Below are 20,805 nucleotides of genomic sequence, written 5' to 3'. Positions count from 1 at the left end.
AATGATAGATTTTATTAATAATAATATAAGTAAAACTTAACATGTAATATCTTAAACTACGATTAATAGTTTTCCGTGTATCCTATCTAATATTTTTAAAATAAATTTATCCATTTAAATTTCAAAATAAAAAAAAAATAATAGTAATAATAGTAATTGTTCCTTTTATGGTAGTAGTAATAAGTTGGGCCAAAAATATCCGAACGCGTTTTGCAATTAATGCTAGAAAAGTACTACTCCTTCACAGTTCACGTTACGGACGAAGGATGGAATAGACACACAAGTGGACAAGTTGTTTAGTTTCACAAAAATTGAAGTGTTGCTCTGGATTCAACATACAAGGGGTATAAAATCCATGGATTTTGGACTTCACCAACGTAAATTTCATGTTTAAGGTGTTGGTATTTTGACCGGTTACAGGTTTGTGTAAACATGAACTGTAAAGAGAGTAGACTTTGCAGGGTCTATTCGACCCCAAAGCCCGGATAGGGATAACCCAAAAGGAATGCTAGTGGCTAAGAACAGTAGCTATCTCCGCGTTGTAAAAGACAAAGTCACGGTCTCACGGTCACCATCTTTAGCAGCCTACCCCAAATCGGTCAATTGAGTTATGCAGCCAACCATATTCAATTAATATCTTTTACTTAGGGATACGTTTAATATTTGAACTCATTTTAAATCTTATTATAATTAGAATCCGTTTAGCTTTAAAAATAATTTTTATTTTTCATTTTTCAAAATTAAAAAGTAAATAAAAGTTATAAAATTATTGTTTTGACTTAATAAAGAATATAATATAAATATTACGTATAAGAATTTATTATAATTGCAATGGTGTTTATATATAATTTTTTTTAAATCATACGTATTTAAATATTTATGAATATTTAGTAAATGGGTAACGAGCGGCAGGTATCCGAGTCTTTGAACCTGAACCTAAACTGAATTTGATATGGGTAATATACTATCTAAATTCGTTTCCCCGTTTATTTATTATCCAAACCTTCTAAAATCGTATCGAATTGAATCAAATTGGATTGGATACCCGTCAGATCCGGAAAATTTGCCATCCCTGCTTGTATATAATATTAAGGTGCGGCTTTATTTTAAAATTGACTAAACAACTCTAAATACTTCAATACTAATAACCTAACTTTTTGAGTTTAGTTATGAAAGATTAATACTAATAACCTAAATTTTGTAATGATTATATGTTATATGTACGATAATTTATGACAAAGCAATGGATTTCTAATTAAAATATTTTTCATAATAATTTTATAATTATTATATGTAAATATAATGCTATTTACTGCAAACTAATTTCTTAAATAGAAAAATTAGTATTCGACACATTAAAAGGAAATGTGTTTTGCAACCATCAACATTCCCTATTCCTTCCTGAATTGGTACAATAAAATTTACCTACGTTCGATATATAGGCTTATTTATATATCAGACTAATCACAATAGAAAATTTATAAAATTTTTTTCTCTTTATCTTTTTTTTTCCTAGTTAATGTTTAAAAATGCCCTTGTTTTTGAATGAGAATGAGAGTTATTATTTTTATCTAAAGAAAATGTTAATTATTTTTTTAATATTTATCAGTAATTGGTTTATTAGACCTTGAACTTGTTCATTTAAATTACAAGAAATAAACTTATTTCTATTAGCTAAACTAATAATTTATTTATTAGAATTAGTAAGTCAAATTTTTTGAATGAATTTTTTTTTGGAGATTAATTCTATAATGTATATAATTTATTGGACAAAAAAATAAAATTACACACAAATTATAAAATAATATTATACATCAGTTATTAATCATTCAACAATCAGAGATATGAGTGAGTTGGGTATTGTTATTTCTGATTGTATTTTGTTATTAGCCTCCATTCCACTAGTCAAAGTTCGTTGGATTAGAAGACACGGTAATATAAGTGTTCATTGTCTAGCTAGAGCGTCCTATCGTTTCAATCGTGTTCATGTTTGGGACTCAGCGCCAGGATGTTTAATGGATTATTTTTCATTGAGATAATATAAGTTAATTATTCTCTTTCAAAAAAAAAAAAAAAAAAATCATTCAACAATTAATTATCCAGACAATTAAAATGCAGCATAAATCATAATTCATTTGGCGGCTAATGGTCAAACCTGAGACCAAAATATACTATATTTAAACGAATTAACAGCCACCAAAGAATCACTTAACCTCGATATTAGCTCTATCTATCTCCGTCATTTTCTTTTTCGTGTCAAGATTTCGGATAACAGAAATGGAAAGTCTATTAGAGCTTAACAGATTACCAGAAGACTGTGTTTCTACAATTCTTTCCTTCACATCACCAATAGATGTATGCAGATCATCTCTGGTCTCTTCTTCATTTCAATTAGTTGCAGATTCTGATAGTGTCTGGGAAAATCTTTTGCCATCTGATTACAAAGACATTGTTTCAAGCTCCATTGTTCCTCTAAAATTTTCCTCAAAGAAAGACCTTTTTCTTTGTCTCTGCAACCCCATTTTTATAGATGATGGTAGAAAGGTATATATCCTCTAATCATTATCGTTAATTCGGTTCCGACTGGGTTTTAACTCGTACATTAACAGACCTATAGACTGACTCTAGTACAGTTGAACTTATTTGTTATAGTTAATTTTACAAAAACAAGAACAAATATTAAGAAATAAGAGATTAAGATCAATTAATTTTCTCAATTTTGTAAATTTTGATGCAGAGCTTCAAATTAGAGAAATCATCTGGCAAGAAGTCTTATATGTTATCTGCAAGGGATCTTTCTATAACATGGAGTGATGAACCAATGTATTGGAATTGGGTTTCTTCACCTGAATCAAGGTTATTAATTTTTCGTTTGAATCATCTTCTTTCTCTTTTAAAAAGAAGGACACGGAGTCGTTATATATATATATATATATGTATATGTATATGTTATAATATCCATATTTGCAGGTTTTCCGAGGTGGCTGTACTTAGAACAATATGTTGGCTAGAAATACAAGGCAAGATTACGACCAAAATGCTATCACCAAATACTACATATATAGCATATCTCGTGCTGAAAATCTCTGATCGTGCTTACGGGCTTGATTTAATACCATCTGAAGTGTCAGTTGAAGTTGGGAATCAGAAATCAAGGAATACTGTGTATTTACGCCGCAGTCAAGATAGCAAGAAGCAGCAACTGGAGAGACTGTTCTTTGCAAATCGTGTGCAGATGCTACGGTCACGAGTAACAGAAGAGGATAGTAGAGTTCCAAGTGAAAGACAAGACGGGTGGATGGAGATTGAGCTTGGAGAGTTTTTTAATGGTCAGAATGAAGAGGAAGTAGTGATAATGAGCTTTAAAGAAGTGAAAGGTCAACATTTAAAAGGAGGACTTACTGTTGAAGGCATTGAAGTTAGGCCTAAACAGAAAATAATTGGCATCAATACTTTCTAAAAAGAGAAAGATAGAGAGGGAAAAAGAAAGAAAGATATAGAGATGGAAGGATCATAGCAAAAGCTATATTCTTTTGTCACTTCATGTAATGATTTTTAGATTCTTTCTTCGTAGATAAAATGTAAAGATTTTGTCAAGTAATCGAATAAAAACCTTATCTTTCAAGGTTCTGACTTTGGCTTTGTTGGCATGATCATGACTTGGTCATAATACACATTGTTTTAATTCTTCTTCTTCTTCTTCTGTATGTGGTCCTTAAAGGACAACATCTACTTATATATAGATTCCAAAAAGGGTAATTGAGTCCTGAAATTGTGAACATAGATGTCTTTGATATGTGCTCATATGTTCACTTCGTGTCGTCATATTGACTGGAGGAGAGAAAATAGAAAATGTTGTCATAATAATAAAATTCAAATCCCAACAATGACAGTATTCTATATATATCAGATCTCTCATTTCTTATTCCTGTGTAATAAAAAATAACAAAACAAAAAAATGAAGTTGGACTTGTTGCCCGAAGATTGTTTTGCACACATTCTATCATTCACCTCGCCTAGGGATGCATGTCGTGCTTCTGTTGTTTCTTCAGCAGTCAGGTCCTCTGCTGATTTGGACTCAGTATGGGGGAATTTCTTGCCATCAGATTATGCAGATATTATTTCCAGATTAGCATCACCGATTACTTGCTCAACCAAAAAGGAGTTGTTCCTCAGGTTATGTAAACCACATTTAATTGATGAGGGGAAAAAGGTAATATGTAAAATATAATGTAGGACTAAATTTGTGTCTTAATCACATAATTCACCTTGTTTTTTGTATCATATTAATTATATTTTACCTCCCAAAGTCGCTTAATTTAGTTTTTATAATAATAATGCATAGCTTCAAAATGAAGGCCTTTGCAAGTGGTCTCCAAAATTTTTGAAAATTAATTGAAAAAAAGAAAAAAAAAAGGAAAAAAAGAAGTTTAAAATGCATGCAAAATGTGGCAACTTTTAGGCTAGAAGCATATGTATATACAGAGGGTGCATTATATACATATGTACCAATATATAATATATGTGCTTCGACTTGCCTCAAAATGTTGCAACACTTGCGTGTTATTTTGATTAGCTGTTTTAAGAATGTACTTTCATTAATTTTAATTTAAATAGATAGAAATTATATAAATGTGAGCAAGTCTTTAGCTTCCGCACTTTTATCAACCAAAAACAGAGTAAATTCATAGAAAGCATATCATTTTGTGGCAGTTTTTAAGCCTGCTGATGGATATACAGGCGGTGGAGCAAATATGAATTCCAGAGTTCATATTTGATCCATCGCATGTACATGCATAAGCAGTCTCAAACTGCTGCCTCATAGTTAGCTATAAGTGAAGTACAACAGAATAGCCATAACCCAGAAAATTTTGCCAACATTGACAATTTGAGATAAATAATTTTTTTCTTTTATAAACATAAAAAGAAATTGTCTTCTATTTCTGTTGAATTAATCACATTTTGTCTGTTATTGATAGATAATATCACTAGAGAAATCAACAGGAAAGAAATGTTACTTGTTGAGTTCAAGGGAGCTTTCAATTGCATGGGCAAGCAATCCTCTGTACTGGTCCTGGAAACCCCACCCTCAATCAAGGTCACAATTAACGTTATTCTAGTTATGTCTTAAAGGGTACCCAAAACATAAAATCTCACGGTTTTTGCTTCTCTTCTTGATCTTGATTAATTTCTCAGATTCTCAGAAGTTATTGAACTGAGAACAATTTGTTGGCTACAAATCCATGGCAACTTCAATACCCAGATTTTATCTCCAAGAACTGTTTATGGAGTCTATCTCATTATAAAATTTGCTGATCGTGCTTATGGATTGGACACCTTACCATCAGAGATATCACTTAAAGTTGGAAACTTTAAAATTCAAAGGAAAGTCTTTCTACGCCGGCAAGATAAAACTAAAGAAGCTCTAGAAAGGGTTTTATTTCTGAACAGGATTGAAAGATTAAGATCAAGAATCCATGGAAGAAACGGAAGCAGCAGTGTCGGTCCTTGCGAGCGGGAGGATGGATGGACTGAGATTGAATTAGGGAGTTTTTATAATGATGGAGAAGAAAACAAAGAAGTAGAGGTGAACTTAACGGAGATTACAGGTGAGCATTTGAAAGGTGGGCTTATTATAGAGGGGATTGAACTTAGGCCCAAAAACGAGTGGCATATCTAGAATTAAAGCGAGATTTCGGGGGCAAATTTGGAAATACAAAAGGAATAAACCCTAACCCTAGCCAGTATTTTCCCCTTTATAAACCCCATCCTCTCTCTGCAAACGTATGCTTGGCTGCTAGTTTCTCTTTTTCTGTTGGTGATCGATGCTCTCTCTTGTACTATTACTTTCAATTGTTCAGTTGATGAACCCATTTGCTTGGTTTTAGCTAGGATGATAAATGTTTTTAATCCCAGCTCATTATGAGACCTTTTGTAGGTCTGGGAATTGACATAATCCTACATTTATCTGAGCTTCCACTTTTATTCTGATGGTTCTTTCAGATTCAAACATCACTTTGTGAATTGAACTGTGATGGGTAAGTTTCTTGGTTTGAATTTCAGATTTAAAATATTAGAAATCTGTATTTTTATAGGTATTAAATTGAAATCGGTATTAGTGTTAAGTGTTCCCAGTGATGCTTCTTGATGATCCATGCTAATGCTGATGCTAGCATGACTGAAACTCTTCTCTATTTGCCTGAGGGAACTGAACAAATCAAATTATTGAGGCTTCAACCTTGTATTTCATAGCGTTTTCATTGTCGTTTTGATCAAAATAACGTTATGACTTGTGATTGTCGTTTTGATAACAAGTCCATGATTCAAAGACTCGTAAAAGAATGAATTAAATTCTTTAAAAATTAATAAATTTATACTGATTTAAAATAATCCACAAGAATTTATACCATTAAGAGCAAAATAAGTCCGCCCACGACCCGGAACATCGAGACCCCTTTGCGTCCCTAAGGGCACGCTCCCATCGCGACCCCAAGTCAGGCGGGACTATCTGCTGAGTTTAAGCATATCAATAAGCGGAGAAGACCCTGTTGAGCTTGACTCTAGTCCGACTTTGTGAAATGACTTGAGAAGTGTAGGATAAGTGGGAATCGAAAGGCGACTTTGTGAAATGACTTGAGAAGTGTAGGATAAGTGGGAATCGAAAGGCGACGGTGAAATATCACTACTTTTAACGTTATTTTACTTATTCCGCGGGGCACTATAAGAACCTTATTGAATAAAAAAAAGTTAAAATCGGTAATTAAATTAAAATTTTAAAAATTAATAAATTTTTTCTGCCAAAAATATCTTATGAAGAAAATGGATGATAGTTTACTTGACCATTAAATGTATTAAATCTGAGAACTAAAATCCATATACGTCGGGTTTTGGATTTGGATTTTTTGGGCTTAAGTTCTAAGGCCAGGCTCAAAATATTTTTCGATTGCTGATATTGGTATGGGCTTATCTGAGTGGAGGGAATTGTTAAATTGTGTAAAATTTAGGGATGGTTCGGTAATAAAGCCATAAAATAAAATAAAATTTGCTGTAAAGGTTGGCTGTCCATGTCAATCTGTGAGCCATGTTGGTGGCTGATTGGCTAAAAGTGCTCTCTTACCTCATGTTGACGTTTGGGAAAAAAAGATTCTTCTTTTGGCGTGGACGAAACCTACTGCCTCATCTGTGCAGCCACCGAGCCACATGGCGGCGTGGTCCTGTTTTTCCTCCTCCTTTCAACATGGTATCATTTTCAATTTTATCTTGTTAAACACATATCTTAAATTTACAAATAAATTTAACTCATTGGAATGCAATTATTAAAACCACCCTTTGAGCTATCTAAGGCTATGTATTAATGCAAGTTGTTTATGAACTAATAAATCAATAATTAAAGTTATGAAATTCTGCAATTAAATATAGTGAATTTATTCTACCGTCTTCGAGTTAAGTTAAATAGAATTTTATAAAGCCAACTCCCAAATTAATAAGTTGAATTTGAATATAGTTAATTTGATAAATGAATGATAAATGAACTATCGAACTTGAAGACAAACTCTTTAATAAATTTATCGAACGAGTTTGAACTGAGTTTTTATAAGGCGAATTTCAATTTCTCTTCTCATTTACAATCCTGGCTACAATATTATTTTGATATTTTGGATTTTTGGTGAATAAAAAAAAAAAAAAAAGCAGTAGAATTATCGAAGCACTTCTATAGTTCTGTTACGCTGTCCGACATATCCAGCTGAAAAGGCCCAATGAAGCTCGCCACGTGGTTTAGAATAATCGAAAATCTTAACAGCAATGTCTCTGGTCTGATGTCTCCTTCGTATTAATGTTCTCTTAGTATCACTCAACAGACGCAGACATGTGCACATCATTGGATTCACGTTAATTGACCAGACAAGACAACTAAAAATGTCCGCGACTCGCCCCGGCGCCGAAATCTCAGCAAGAACGCTCAGCGAAATATCGGAGGTTGAGACGGTACGTTTATCTTTGGATCTTGTTTCGGCTGCAAGACGAAATATCGGGTTCTTAAGAGCTGTGAATGAGTCCCAATGGCTGCACGAGGGATCAACTTTTGTTGAAGCTGTCAGAAGGTCAGCTCAAAGAGAGGTTGTTGTGTGGAAGGAAGTAACCTGATCTGACGGTGTGAACGTTGAAAGTTTTCTCTTTGCTTTTGCAGGTATGATGAGCTTTGGATGCCTTTGATTGCTGATTTAATGGTGGGGTCAACGCCTCCTATGGTGCTTCCTCCTTTTGATATTGAGTGGGTTTGGTTCTGTCACACCTTGAATCCGGTAGGTTCTGTTTGGTTACTAGGAAAGTTTAAGAAAAAGTTGAAGAATCAAAGTATACAGAATAAAATAAAAAAAAAGTCTTTTCTTTTCCTTTACTATCAATATCTTTTTTTCTTTTCACTGTTCGATCACAAGAAAGAATCAAGCTTGTATATACTGATAGCTATGCATTTACTTTCATTTTCCCAGAAAAAAACATGATTTTTTTTTTTTTTTATTGATGGAGTAAATATTATATATTTGTATAATAACATGTAGAAGTTGACTGCAGGTCAGTTACAGGCAATACTGTGAGTCAAGGTTCTCAAAACTAATAGGCAAGCCAGCGATATTTGATGAGGAAAATGAAGAATATGCATTAATGAGATGTAAAGAGCTCTGGATGCGTAGATACCCAAATGAGTGTTTTGAGAATGAAATTGATTCCAATATACAATCATACTCAATTATTAAAAATGAAAATCTATTTAATGAAGTTCAGAAGCAAACACCTGTGTATAGCAAGTTTTCATGGCCATACATGAGTGAGCTTGTGTACTTGATAGCAGCTAGACAAAGGTACAAGGGATTCTTGTATGTATTGCGGAGGTTTACAGATGGAAGTTCTCGTATAGTGCCTAGTTTGGATATCTTGCTAATGTTGATAACACATCAGGTGGGTTTAATTAATTTCCTCACCGTTATAAACACTAATTTGTTCTTTTTTTTTTTTTTTTTTTTGTTGATTAAGGTCTTGATTCTTGCCTTTTCTTTTCTGTTTAAAATTAAAGTCTTTCTTTTTTTAGTCATTCAGCTCTATATTTCCCATTATCATATTTATTTGTTTATTTATTTTGGGTGATGGGAAATATGCCAGAGTTTCCCAACTGCATATGCAGAGGATATGAAGGAAGTGGAGACTGAAATATTGGGGAAAGTTGTGGGGATTTGGGAGACTGTTAAAGAAAAAGAGGTGGACGGGACAAAGAAGGTATGGGAAAAAGCCTTTGATCAACCTTATGAGAAAGCTGGTGGAGCCATAGGTTTTAATGGGCTTGCCCCAATTAATCCACCATTTTTTTGGGAGTTCTCAGATATAGATGTTAACACCAAATACAAGTCCTTGCTACCAAGGTTTTTGTTGGAGGCAAGTTCACTACTTTATATCTCTTCTTTGATGCAAGTTAGACGAAAATTATTGTGCAGATTTATGTGATGACTTAAACTGATAGTAGAAAACAGCAGCAGCTAATTTTATCCTTCCAATTACTTCTTGAATGCCTTGTGTATTGAATGTGCGACTTTACAATTCAGGTTTGTGTTTTTGTGAAACTGAACACTAGAATGAATACAATTCAACATGATAAAAAACTCAACTTTCTGCGCCTTCGAGTGATAAGATGCCATAGGGAGCTGAAGATTGATAAACATGTTTCCAGTTTTTCAATGGATTCATGGGAAAAGTTTTCTCATCTCTATTGTGAGTTTGGCACCAAAGGACTAATGCTTGATCTTCGTAAACTCGGCGGTGGGTGCTTTAGAACAAGCAAATTAGAACACACTGCAACTTTTCTTTGGAATGATTTACTAAGAGCACACTCTCTTACCGTGGAAAGAGATATTGATAAGCAGGTGAGGGTTATGGCTTCAATAACCCCACCAGTTCAAGCACCATACTTGTTGAAATGTGTTCCAGACAGAGTCACAGATGATTCAGGGGCTATGATATCAGATGTGATTTTGAGAATGAACCATTACAAGCCTCAAGAGGGTCGGTGGCTGTCTCGCACTGTTCTTGATCATGCAGGGAGGGAGTGTTTTGCAGTTCGAATGAGGTGATCTTGAATAATTCTGAAGAACAATTTTCTAGTGTTTTGATTGATTAGGCTTATTTGATAGTTCTTATCATCACCTTGATAATACAAATTTGGATTGCAATGTAGGGTGGGAGGGGGGTTTTGGAGGAGAGGAGGTGAAACCCCATCAACTGTGAAATGGGAGGATAGGATCATAGAGGTACGTGAAGGTTCTTGGTCATATGTGGCTGGTTCAATTGGTAGAGCACCTGGTATGTTGTTTAAAATTGTCATGTTGTCATAAGTATTTGTTTGAGAAATAGCTTTAGTGATTTTAACATTTTTGCTGCTGCTGTTGCCATCTAGTACAGAGAAAGTAGTGAGAACAGCAATACCAAAAGATCCTCCAGAAAATTGGCAAGCTTGCTGGTGTTTCTCAACAGGAGAAGAATTGTTAATAAGTTGGCAATCATCATCTACATCATCATGTGACCTGAGGTTGAGTTTAACAAGTCAACAATCTCAAGATTCAACGGTATGTTGGAGAAATGTCCTCTCCTCTTTTTAGAACTGAGGGAACCAAATAAAAACTGCTAAATGTTTTTATTCCTAACTAGTCCGCCTTTCATAATTTGCAGGTGAAGTTGTTGAAAGGGCGAAAAATGCAATATCAAGCCCGGAAAATTAGTTCACAAAGAAAAGAACTAGAGGAACAGAACAATGATGAAGATGAAGATGAGGCAGGGTTCTTGACACTTGTTCGATTCACCGAAGACAACCCAACTGGAAGAGCAACAGCTCTTCTTAATTGGAAGCTATTGATAGTTGAAGCATTGCCTGAAGAGGATACAGTTTTGGCGATTTTGCTATGCATTTCAATACTGAGAAGTGTATCAGAAATGAGAAAAGAAGATGTGGGAAGCTTATTGATTAGGAGGAGACTAAAAGAAGCAAAACTTGGAGCTAGAGATTGGGGTTCTGTTATACTTCATTCTTGTTCATCTTCATCAGAAATTTCTTCACCTCATGTTGAGCCATGGTATTGGAATCCTAAAGCTGTGGTTGCATCAGATGGAAGGCCTAATGTAACCGGGCAACCTGCCAATACTAATTATTCACAAGTAGAAGGTGGCGATAAGTTGTACAAGCGAGGGATTATCGCTTGACCAACACAGTATATAACATTTCTGTATTCAGTATTTTTTTTTCCTATACAGAAATGCAGCAAGTACACACAATTTGCATTAAAGAAAAAAATAAATAAAATGTTCATGTGCATAATGCATCTTTATTTGGTATCATGTTGGTATTGCCATATGATTCCGTGTGCTCATAGATTAAAACACATGCAGAGTTTTTTTTTTTTCCTTTTTAATTTAAATTTCTATCTGCATTACTAGATTACTCCCACTATTACTCGGTAAAAGCTTGTTTAATGGTTTCCAATGTATAATAAAACTAGGTAAACGCCTTTATTTACGGGATTTGAAAAAAGAAAAGAAAAGAAAACATGCAAGTTGAAGAATATTCCACACAAGTAGACCAAAAATGGTTTGAATAATGCGTTGGACTCTTCCCTCTCTATCCTAACTATCATCTTCTTTAATGGCATACATATGCAACAAACTTATTAGATTGATTCAACCCAATTCCATAGTTTGGAGATGGCCTCTTTCTATATATACGGCACAAAAAGAAGGAAATAAGAACTGGCTAGGAATAATTCGGGTATATCCATCAAGGAGTGATACTCGCCGGAGGATCCATGCGAACTTGAATTCCAGAGGAGAGAGCTGAAGCAAACTTTTAAAATCCAGAATACTGAGAAATTTGCTTCTCTGAAGATATGGGGGATTTTGAATCTGAGTGATGTATTATTATAGGTATTACTTGATGTTTAACTTAATAATAACGATAATAATAATACGTCTCTTTGTTTTAAAACAAATTTAAATTATTTTTCTTAATTCTAGTGGTGTAATTGCCTTCACCGAGTCATCTCATGAATATAATAAGCGAAATATTTTAAATTTGAGTTTTCATATCGAGTCATCTCGACTTGTTAAGTTAAATATTTTTTATTAAAAAAAAATTAAACAATTTTAAAGGGAAAAGACTTAGATACATATTTTTTTAGATATTAATAAATTAATTACAATTTTATAAATATATAATAATTATATTAATTTATTGAGCATTAGTAATTTATTATTAATTACTACTAATTATTCTAGATCGTCCGCCGTTGTTATAGAAGGTTAGCCATCAATATCAATCACCCACAACTATATAATTTATTATTTTTATATTTTTTTGTAATTAACAATAGATTTTAAAAATATGAAATGTTTTTAATATTGCAATCAACAGAAATAATTTAAAGAAAATATTTTTCCAAAATTAGGTTATTTGGGAGCCTAAAATTGTTATTTTATATTTTATAAGTAGGTTAAATTGTACGGTTGATAAAATGAATAGTATTTTTTAAACAGAAGTGGTTAGTGAATTAGTTAGGTAGTTTGACCAATTTGGATTTAACAAATAATTAAATCAAAATAATTAAACACCATATCTTACTAATCTATAAAAGGAAATCAAAAAAATAAAAAGAAAGTATTCAACTTACCATAGTGACATTCCATATTTTAACCTGTGGGCCAGATAAACATTTTAGATTAGATGCTTAATTTTAAATTAATTAGTAATTATCAGGTGCTGTTGTGGGGTCCAGTTGCCTTCAACCAATTCACTACCACGTCAACTTTTTCGAACGGAGATAGGTACGGTACTTTGCACGTCACTGGGTCCCACCAATAAACGCACCGTACACATAAAGTAATGTGATATCCTACGGCTTTCGTAGCAGGTGCGGTACAGGCGTACGCTCGCCTGACCTTATCCGCCAAAAAGTATCACCTGCACTTTTCAGATCAAATTAGTAATTATCTCTACACTCGCCACGTGTCCCATCTCATCCAATCAGTTCATTTTACCTAATCGCCAGGTCATCCTACGGCTAAGGATCTGTGCCTTTGATAGTTCATTACATTTAATATTAGGGCTTTTTAACCCGATCCAGATTCTTGAATTCCTAAAATGCCCTTCATTTGTCTGCATTCTCATGGTCAAGTTCGAGGACACTCTGGAAATTTCCATGACAAGAGCAACCGATATTTAGATTGTTTTTTTCAGCAGAACTCCGCGAGTAGTGTTTTGCCACGTAGCGAAAAAAGTCAATCATTAATCATGTGAAGAATTCCCTATTGTGGTCATGTATCTACTGTATACTTGCTCTATCCGCTCCCTCTCCTTCTTTCTTTCGTTCTTTCCTTTCTTTTACTTAAGCATAACCTTTCTGCAACTGTATCACCTAACGAGTTCCTGTTTTCTTTTGTGGTAAACCGTTGTCAGAAACAATGAATGGTATCCATAAGACCCGTCTCGGGCTGACTCGGATTCTGTCAAAACGGATCCATCATCCTCTCCTCCACCTTCGCCTTCTGTTCTTGTTTGTACCTACCTGAACAGGAAAAAGAAGAAAAGCCTAAAGTTCTTAATTTCTGCAAATAAAACAAACGACAACTTTAGTTTTGGTTAATCATTCAAAAACAGAGAAAAAAAATTTCAATGTCGTCTGAATCTGTATTCTCGGTCTTAACGGAGGATTTACTTGTTCGAGTCAATGACAAACTCAAGGACGTGTCAGATCGCAAAACGTGGCGACTCGTTTGCAAAGAATTCCTCCGAGTCGAATTGCTAACTCGTAAAATTCTTCGTGTCCTTCGTGTTGAGTTTCTACTCTCTCTTCTCCAGAAGTACAAAAATATTGATACCTTGGACCTCTCTGTTTGTCCACGTATTGATGATGGAATGCTGGCACTGCTGCTGAGTCATGACTCGAAAGAATGGACGCGGAAGCTGAAATCTTTGAACCTGAGCAGGGCTACAGGACTGAGATTCTCAGGGCTGGAGTTGCTGGTACAGGCGTGTCCATTTCTGGAGCGGGTCGACGTGTCCTACTGTTGCGGATTTGGGGATAGGGAGGCGGCTGCGATATCGTGTGCTAGTGGATTGAGAGAACTGGCGATGGATAAATGCTTGGGAGTGAGTGATGTTGGGCTGGCGAAGATAGCTGTGGGGTGCGGGAGATTGGAGAGGCTAAGCTTGAAATGGTGTATGGAGATATCTGATCTGGGTGTTGATCTTTTGTGCAAGAAATGCCTCGACTTGAAGTATCTTGATATGTCTTATCTCAAGGTTTGTGGATTATTTATTTATTTTGTTTATCTGCTCCTTAAGCAATGCTAGATTTGTTTGCTGTCTTCTGTTGGGTTTTGTTGAAAGAGAAGAAAAGGATGATAAATCCTGGGGTTTTGTTTTTTTGTTTTTGGGAATTAAGGAAAGCAATTTGAGTTTTTGAATGATTCTTGAAGGTCCTCGTGGACAATCGAAAGAATAAAATGGAAGAAGAAATTTTCACATTATCCATTTTGGGAGGCAAATATGCTGGATTTTGGACACGTTTTCTTTCCCATGAAATTCTATAGTAATTAATTGATCATATATGTGTCAATGCTTGTAATGAAATGTGATACGTGTTTGGGATGGCTTCAGGTGACAAGTGAATCACTCCGTTCTGTTGCTTCTTTGCCAAAGCTGGAAGTTTTGGCTATAGTAGGGTGTTCTTTAGTGGATGATATCGGGCTGCAGTTTCTTGAAAATGCCTGTCCGTCACTACAGGTATGATATTTTGTTTTTTGCCTCTATTTGGGTGACAGTGGAACATCAGGTTTATATAGCTATTTAGTTTACTTGCTTTATTACTGTAGGAAATTGATGTATCAAGATGTGATTGCTTGAGTTCGTCCAGCTTGATTTCCATAATTAGAGGACATAGTGGACTTAGGCGGATATGGGCTGCATACTGTTTTTCAGTAAGCAGATAAAGGCAATCTGGTTGATTTTTTGGATATAATTGTCTTTTTATGGTTAATGAACTAAGTTTGATCATTGGCCTTGCCTATAGGAACTTCCCCCAAGCGTTCTTCATCACATGAAGGACTTGAAGAATCTGAGCTCAATTATAATTAATGGGACTCGAGTTTCAAACAATATTTTCCAGACCATGAGCAACAATTGCAGGTCTTTAACTGAAATTGGGTTGAGCAAGTGCATAGGGGTGACAAATATGGGTATTATGCAGCTTGTCTCTGGCTGTGTCAATTTGAAGATCCTCAATTTAACTTGTTGCCATTCCATAACAGACGCTGCAATTTCTGCTATAGCAAACTCTTGTAGGAATCTTGTGTGCCTGAAGTTAGAGTCCTGCAATATGATCACTGAGAAGGGTCTTGAACAGATTGGGTTGCATTGCTGGCTTCTTGAGGAGCTTGATCTCACGGACTGTTGTGGCATAAATGATAAAGGTAGGGTATCACAACTTGGGGGATTACTCCTGGTCGACTTGACCCTTATCTTCATGTTCTTGTATTATTCTCTTAGTCAATTTGACTTGGTTAACAAGCTCTTTTTCTTGCAGGAATTGAATGCATCTCTAGATGTTCACGACTTCTATGCCTGAAATTAGGACTTTGCAATAATGTTTCAAACAAAGGACTGTTTTATGTTGGTTCTAATTGTTCAAAGCTACTTGAACTGGATCTGTACCGGTAATCAATTTGCTATGGTTTTCAATATTCTTGGCTGGGAGAAACACTAATTCATTCTTTGTTTTGTTGATCCAGCTGTACTGGTATTGGAGATGATGGTTTAGCTGCTTTATCAAATGGTTGCAAGAAGTTGAAAAAGCTCAACTTGTCATACTGCAATAATATCACTGACGGAGGGATGAAATTTCTCGGCTATATGGAGGAGCTCTCTGACCTGGAACTGCGAGGACTTGATAAAATCACAGGTGTAGGTTTGACAGCATTAGCAGCCAAGTGCAAATCACTGGCAGATCTGGACTTAAAACATTGTGAGAACATTGATGATTTGGGATACTGGGCACTTGCCTATTACTCAAGGAACTTGCGTCAGGTATTGAATCGGATTAGTTGAATTCTGTTTCTTCTAAAATGATATAATATGCTAAACTTTGTCACTGGCAATAGAACTGCAGAATCTTGTTTAGATATCACATCTATGTTGTAACATGAAATAAGAATGATACTTAGGAGAAACTTTCACCCCTATCCCGCTACTGAAACTTTTGATGCTTCTACAAAGATTTCACCTGGCTACTGAATTGACAGAGCCTGATATATCAAGATCATAACTAGACTAATTGCAATCATCTGTCGTGCACCAAATTCAACATCCTTAGCATCTGTATATCCAGCATGGATACCCTTTGACAAGAATGAAAGTAGTAGGATTAGACATTAAAACAAAAAATGAAAGTGACAAAGTTATTCATAATGGAAAGTATTGATAGTTTGATATGTTCCTTTTGATTTATATATATTGCTTTTTTCCCTCAATCATTTTCTAATTATCCTCCCTTTTTCTTTTGTGAAAAACGAAAGTACAAGTGAACTTTAAAAAGAGATACAACAATGACAAGATATTTCTTACACTGGATCCAGGAAACATTATCCAACTCTTATCCAACAAAAAAATAGGCTAGTGCATCTGCCTTTTCATATTGTTTGTAAGAGTTGAGCTCTCTTTAAATCTTTTTTTGCTTTATCTATTCCTTTTAGGATCCCTTTTCCGTATTAAATCAAATTGAGAACTTATGCTATCCTGTTTCCTATACACAATATAGAAATTTTTACTGCTTCTCTTGGGCCAAAACTATCGTACCCTCTTCTAGACTTAGAGTTGACACGTTTACCATAATATGTCATTCATGGTTCCTCACTAGGGAGTACGTAACAGTTCCTGATTCAACTTGAATGACCATTGGGGTGAATTTGAAATTGTTAGGTTTTAGGATAAATGGTTCTGTGTCCTTAATGGTGAACATGAGAAATGCTATAATAATGGAGATCTGTTTAGTTTTATATGTATTTCTACTGTATTGTTTCATTTTCTGTAAATATGTGTTAGTAGGAGTTTTTGGATAGTGACTCCATGAATTCTTGATGGTGGCAGATAAATTTGAGCTACTGCACTGTATCAGACATGGCATTATGCATGGTGATGGGAAATCTGACACGCTTGCAAGAAGCAAAATTAGTGCACCTGAAAAATGTAACTGTTGTAGGAGTTGAGCTTGCGCTTAGAGCTTGCTGTGTCCGGATAAAAAAGGTTAAGTTGGTTGCTGCTTTTAGGTTCTTTCTTTCCATGGAAATACTTGAGATTTTGCATACCAGGGGTTGCATAATTAGATGGGACTAGAATTGTATGTATTGGGAGATAATGGACACAACAATAGCTTTGTACTTCCTTTAATATCGAAGTAATGTGTAAAATAAGCCTCTCTCTCTCTCTCTCTCTCTCTCTCTCTCTCTCTCTCTCTCCCATATATATATATATATATATATATATATATATATATATATATATATATATTGTTCTCAATGAAGTTTTGAATTATTCTTAGTATAAAGAACAAGTTGGCATAGAATTGATTAGTGGGTAATTGTCTGGGCTATATATGCTACCCACCAAAGTGGAAGCACCCAGGGCTTCATCTGGGCAATTTTGGGCTTTGGGTGCCTGATGTTCTTATCGAGTAGTACAGTACATAAGCCTGATTGAGCACTTCCCACTGTAGATTTTGAATCATGAATTAGCCAGAACGGAATCACAACTGGTGTGTTATACTAAGCTAATTTTCCTCCAAATAAGCTTTGGTTTAGTACTGTGAAGCAAATAGTGGAGAATCCACTTACCCAACAAGCTGTAAAGGAAATGCCACAGAATATCAGACGCCTTGCCCTTGGAAGAAAGCATAACTTTAGCTTTGACGAAGGAAAACGCACAAGCGAATGCATGATTCTTCGTTCTGACTCAGGAAAAAAGAAAGGTCATTCCTTTGTAAACAAACAATTCTTGCATTCCCTTGATATAAAATACTCTTCTTCTTTTGAAATTGGAAAAGACCTTTAAAACATCTTCTTTCTCTCTTTACCCATCATTGCGAAGATGCCTTTTCTTAATTTTCTGTTTCTTCTAATCCTACTCTTGCCTTCTTCTCTGAAAGGCTTTCCCAATGTAATCCCATCAACTGAACAACCCACACACACGCAATCTTTGATCATGAAAGCTTGCACCGGCGTCGAAAACCAGGATTCATGCATGTTGAGTATGCAAGTTGAGCTCGAAAAGGCAGGTTCCCCTTCTGGTCATTCAGTTTTGAGTGCTGCCTTGCGGGCTTCCCTAAGTGAAGCAAGGTTAGCCGTTGATACGATCACAAAATTCAACTCCTTGTCTATCAGCTATCGCGAACAAGTAGCCATTGAAGATTGCAAAGAGCTTCTTGATTTCTCAGTCTCTGAGTTGGCTTGGTCATTGGAAGAGATGGAGAAAATTCGAGCAGGTGATATGAATGTTCGCTATGAAGGGAATCTAAAAGCTTGGCTGAGTGCTGCACTAAGTAACCAAGATACATGCCTCGAAGGCTTCGAAGGCACGGACCGACGTTTGGAGAACTTCATGAGAGGAAGCCTGAACCAGGTTACGCAGCTAATCGGTAATGTATTAGCTCTGTATACTCAGCTGCACAGCATGCCTTTTAAACCGTCACGAAATGGCACTGTCACCAACAGAAGTCCAGAATTCCCAGAATGGATGACAGAAGGTGATCAAGAACTTTTAAAAGCCAGTTCTGTTGGTATTCATATAGATGCTATTGTGTCCTTGGATGGGAGTGGCCATTACCGTACAATTACGGAGGCGATTAACGAAGCTCCAAGCCACAGTAATAGGAGGTATATCATATATGTGAAGCAAGGAGTTTACAGAGAAAACATTGATATGAAGAAGAAAAAAACCAATATTATGTTAGTAGGCGATGGTATTGGTAAGACTGTGGTGACAGGGAACCGCAATTTTTTGCAGGGATGGACTACATTTAGAACTGCAACTGTGGGTAAGTACTTAAAAAATGATCCTATAAAATTAAGATAAAGTTGATACATTTGTTTATATTTTCATTTTTTTATTTTTTATTTTGTAGCTGTTTCTGGAAGAGGATTCATAGCAAGAGACATGACCTTTCGCAATACGGCTGGGCCACAGAACCATCAAGCCGTGGCACTCCGTGTCGATTCAGACCAATCAGCCTTTTACCGGTGCAGCATGGAAGGTTATCAAGACACCCTATATGCTCACTCTCTCCGGCAATTTTACCGGGAATGCAACATTTACGGCACCATAGATTACATATTTGGAAATGGAGCGGCAGTTTTCCAGAAATGTAAGATATTCACTAGAGTCCCATTGCCCTTACAGAAGGTCACAATAACAGCCCAGGGAAGAAAAAACCCACATCAAAGCACTGGATTTTCAATCCAAGATAGCTACATTTTGGCCACACAACCCACTTATTTAGGCAGGCCATGGAAACAGTTTTCCAGGACTGTTTTTCTGAACACTTACATGGGCGGTTTGGTCCAGCCCAGAGGGTGGCTCGAGTGGTATGGTAATTTTGCTCTGAGTACACTGTGGTATGGTGAGTATAAGAATTATGGTCCTGGTGCCCCAGTCTCAGGCCGGGTGAAATGGCCCGGTTACCACATTATCCAAGATGCTTCCACCGCCAAGTTCTTCACCGCCAGGGAGTTCATCGACGGCATGTCGTGGCTGCCGTCAACCGGTGTTAAGTTCACGGCAGGTTTAAGCAATTAAGTCAAAGTTATATCTTAAAGATTAGTTTTGGAATCATCTTATTGATTTATTGGTTCCAATAATAATGTAGTCATCAGCCAAAACCCTTATTCATGATTCATGTGTTGTGTATAATTTTTATATTATAATTTAACAAATAGAAGTAGTTGGTGTTAGTTTGTAGTTATTCTGCGATCTAATTAAGAAATATATTATCAATTTCACTCAAATGATATATTTTCAACAACTAAAATACTACTATCAATTTATAAAGACAACTTGTTTTTCCAATTTTGACCAATTTATGGTTAATTATATAATTTTAATTCAAGTTTTATGAGTCAGCCTTCACCAAATGAGTTTAAGACACAATGCTGAAGTAGCCTGAGTTGTCAAGTGCCAACCAGAAATATGTTGGCAATTTAGACTTTTGTCTTTGTCAAATCTTTCTTGTTCTTATCCAATAATAGAAGCTTTTAAGGTGTTCTTCAATTTTTTATTTTTCAAGAACATAATAACATGGGATTGTCAGCTTTTTTTTTTTTTTTTTTAAAATCTATTTTCTCTTTTTAGGTTTTAGATTTGGTATTTAATGTCAACTGGTTTAGTTCTTGATCATGCATCATGCAGGGATAATTTGAAATTTGTTTAGATATAAATCAAATTGAAACCGAATAGTGTATATAATTAAATTGACCGATTTAATTTAATTTCAAGTATTTTAATAACTTTGAGTTTATTTTATAGATGTAATAAAAATTAAATATGAAATTTTAATTTTTTTTCTCTATTTAATTTGAATAAAACCAACTATATGAAATATTAAGTAAAACCATAATTCAATTTCCAAACTTAATAGCAAATTTATTATGTTTTAGTCTCCTTTATTCCTTTTCTTTCTTTTTTAAAAGGAAATTAGAAAACGACACGTCGTAAGAAACCGACCGAAT

The 20,805-nt window shown here is 35.1% G+C and overlaps 5 protein-coding genes and 2 non-coding genes across 8 annotated transcripts; all 7 read left to right on the top strand.

Moving 5' to 3' along the window:
• Nucleotides 1-2,199: 2,199 nt before the first annotated feature.
• LOC105647819 (F-box protein PP2-B15) lies at nucleotides 2,200-3,633 on the top strand. Its single transcript, XM_020684644.3, has 3 exons — nucleotides 2,200-2,544; nucleotides 2,738-2,856; nucleotides 2,971-3,633. Exons 1-3 carry the CDS (start codon nucleotides 2,278-2,280, stop codon nucleotides 3,458-3,460), a joined length of 876 nt encoding a protein of 291 aa, XP_020540303.2. The 5' UTR covers nucleotides 2,200-2,277; the 3' UTR covers nucleotides 3,461-3,633.
• Nucleotides 3,634-3,915: 282 nt separating this feature from the next.
• LOC119371115 (F-box protein PP2-B15) lies at nucleotides 3,916-6,244 on the top strand. The gene is made up of 3 exons (XM_037640682.2): nucleotides 3,916-4,213; nucleotides 4,980-5,098; nucleotides 5,197-6,244. The coding sequence occupies exons 1-3, from the start codon at nucleotides 3,959-3,961 to the stop codon at nucleotides 5,678-5,680; spliced, it is 858 nt and encodes a 285-aa protein (XP_037496610.1). The 5' UTR covers nucleotides 3,916-3,958; the 3' UTR covers nucleotides 5,681-6,244.
• LOC119371129 (small nucleolar RNA snoR69Y) lies at nucleotides 5,884-5,979 on the top strand. Its single transcript, XR_005178702.1, has one exon. It is a non-coding gene; the product is annotated as a small nucleolar RNA snoR69Y (small nucleolar RNA).
• Nucleotides 6,128-6,210, top strand: LOC119371131 (small nucleolar RNA snoR53Y). Its single transcript, XR_005178704.1, has one exon. It is a non-coding gene; the product is annotated as a small nucleolar RNA snoR53Y (small nucleolar RNA).
• A 1,313-nt stretch (nucleotides 6,245-7,557) lies between the features above and the next one.
• LOC105647469 (enolase (DUF1399)) lies at nucleotides 7,558-11,298 on the top strand. The gene is made up of 8 exons (XM_012233575.4): nucleotides 7,558-8,102; nucleotides 8,189-8,303; nucleotides 8,575-8,958; nucleotides 9,160-9,429; nucleotides 9,597-10,117; nucleotides 10,226-10,350; nucleotides 10,450-10,613; nucleotides 10,717-11,298. The coding sequence occupies exons 1-8, from the start codon at nucleotides 7,918-7,920 to the stop codon at nucleotides 11,242-11,244; spliced, it is 2,292 nt and encodes a 763-aa protein (XP_012088965.1). The 5' UTR covers nucleotides 7,558-7,917; the 3' UTR covers nucleotides 11,245-11,298.
• A 2,046-nt stretch (nucleotides 11,299-13,344) lies between these two features.
• LOC105647470 (F-box family protein) lies at nucleotides 13,345-17,514 on the top strand. 2 transcript variants are annotated; one of them, XM_012233577.3, is made up of 7 exons: nucleotides 13,347-14,335; nucleotides 14,693-14,818; nucleotides 14,908-15,012; nucleotides 15,105-15,504; nucleotides 15,618-15,747; nucleotides 15,823-16,117; nucleotides 17,177-17,514. In XM_012233577.3, the coding sequence occupies exons 1-7, from the start codon at nucleotides 13,706-13,708 to the stop codon at nucleotides 17,420-17,422; spliced, it is 1,932 nt and encodes a 643-aa protein (XP_012088967.1). In that variant the 5' UTR covers nucleotides 13,347-13,705; the 3' UTR covers nucleotides 17,423-17,514. The 2 variants fall into 2 exon arrangements, with proteins under 2 accessions (XP_012088969.1, XP_012088967.1); XM_012233579.3 differs by lacking the exon at nucleotides 14,908-15,012 and having other exon boundaries at nucleotides 13,345-14,335.
• Nucleotides 17,515-17,839: 325 nt separating this feature from the next.
• Nucleotides 17,840-20,031, top strand: LOC105647471 (Plant invertase/pectin methylesterase inhibitor superfamily). Its single transcript, XM_012233580.4, has 2 exons — nucleotides 17,840-19,118; nucleotides 19,206-20,031. The coding sequence occupies exons 1-2, from the start codon at nucleotides 18,173-18,175 to the stop codon at nucleotides 19,874-19,876; spliced, it is 1,617 nt and encodes a 538-aa protein (XP_012088970.1). The 5' UTR covers nucleotides 17,840-18,172; the 3' UTR covers nucleotides 19,877-20,031.
• The last annotated feature ends 774 nt before the right edge of the window (nucleotides 20,032-20,805 follow it).

Source organism: Jatropha curcas, chromosome 2 (genome assembly GCF_041381405.1).
Source record: "Jatropha curcas cultivar XTBG-Jc1 chromosome 2, XTBG_Jcur_1.0, whole genome shotgun sequence".
Taxonomy (NCBI): Eukaryota; Viridiplantae; Streptophyta; class Magnoliopsida; order Malpighiales; family Euphorbiaceae; genus Jatropha; species Jatropha curcas.
This window is presented reverse-complemented; position numbering and strand designations above follow the sequence as displayed.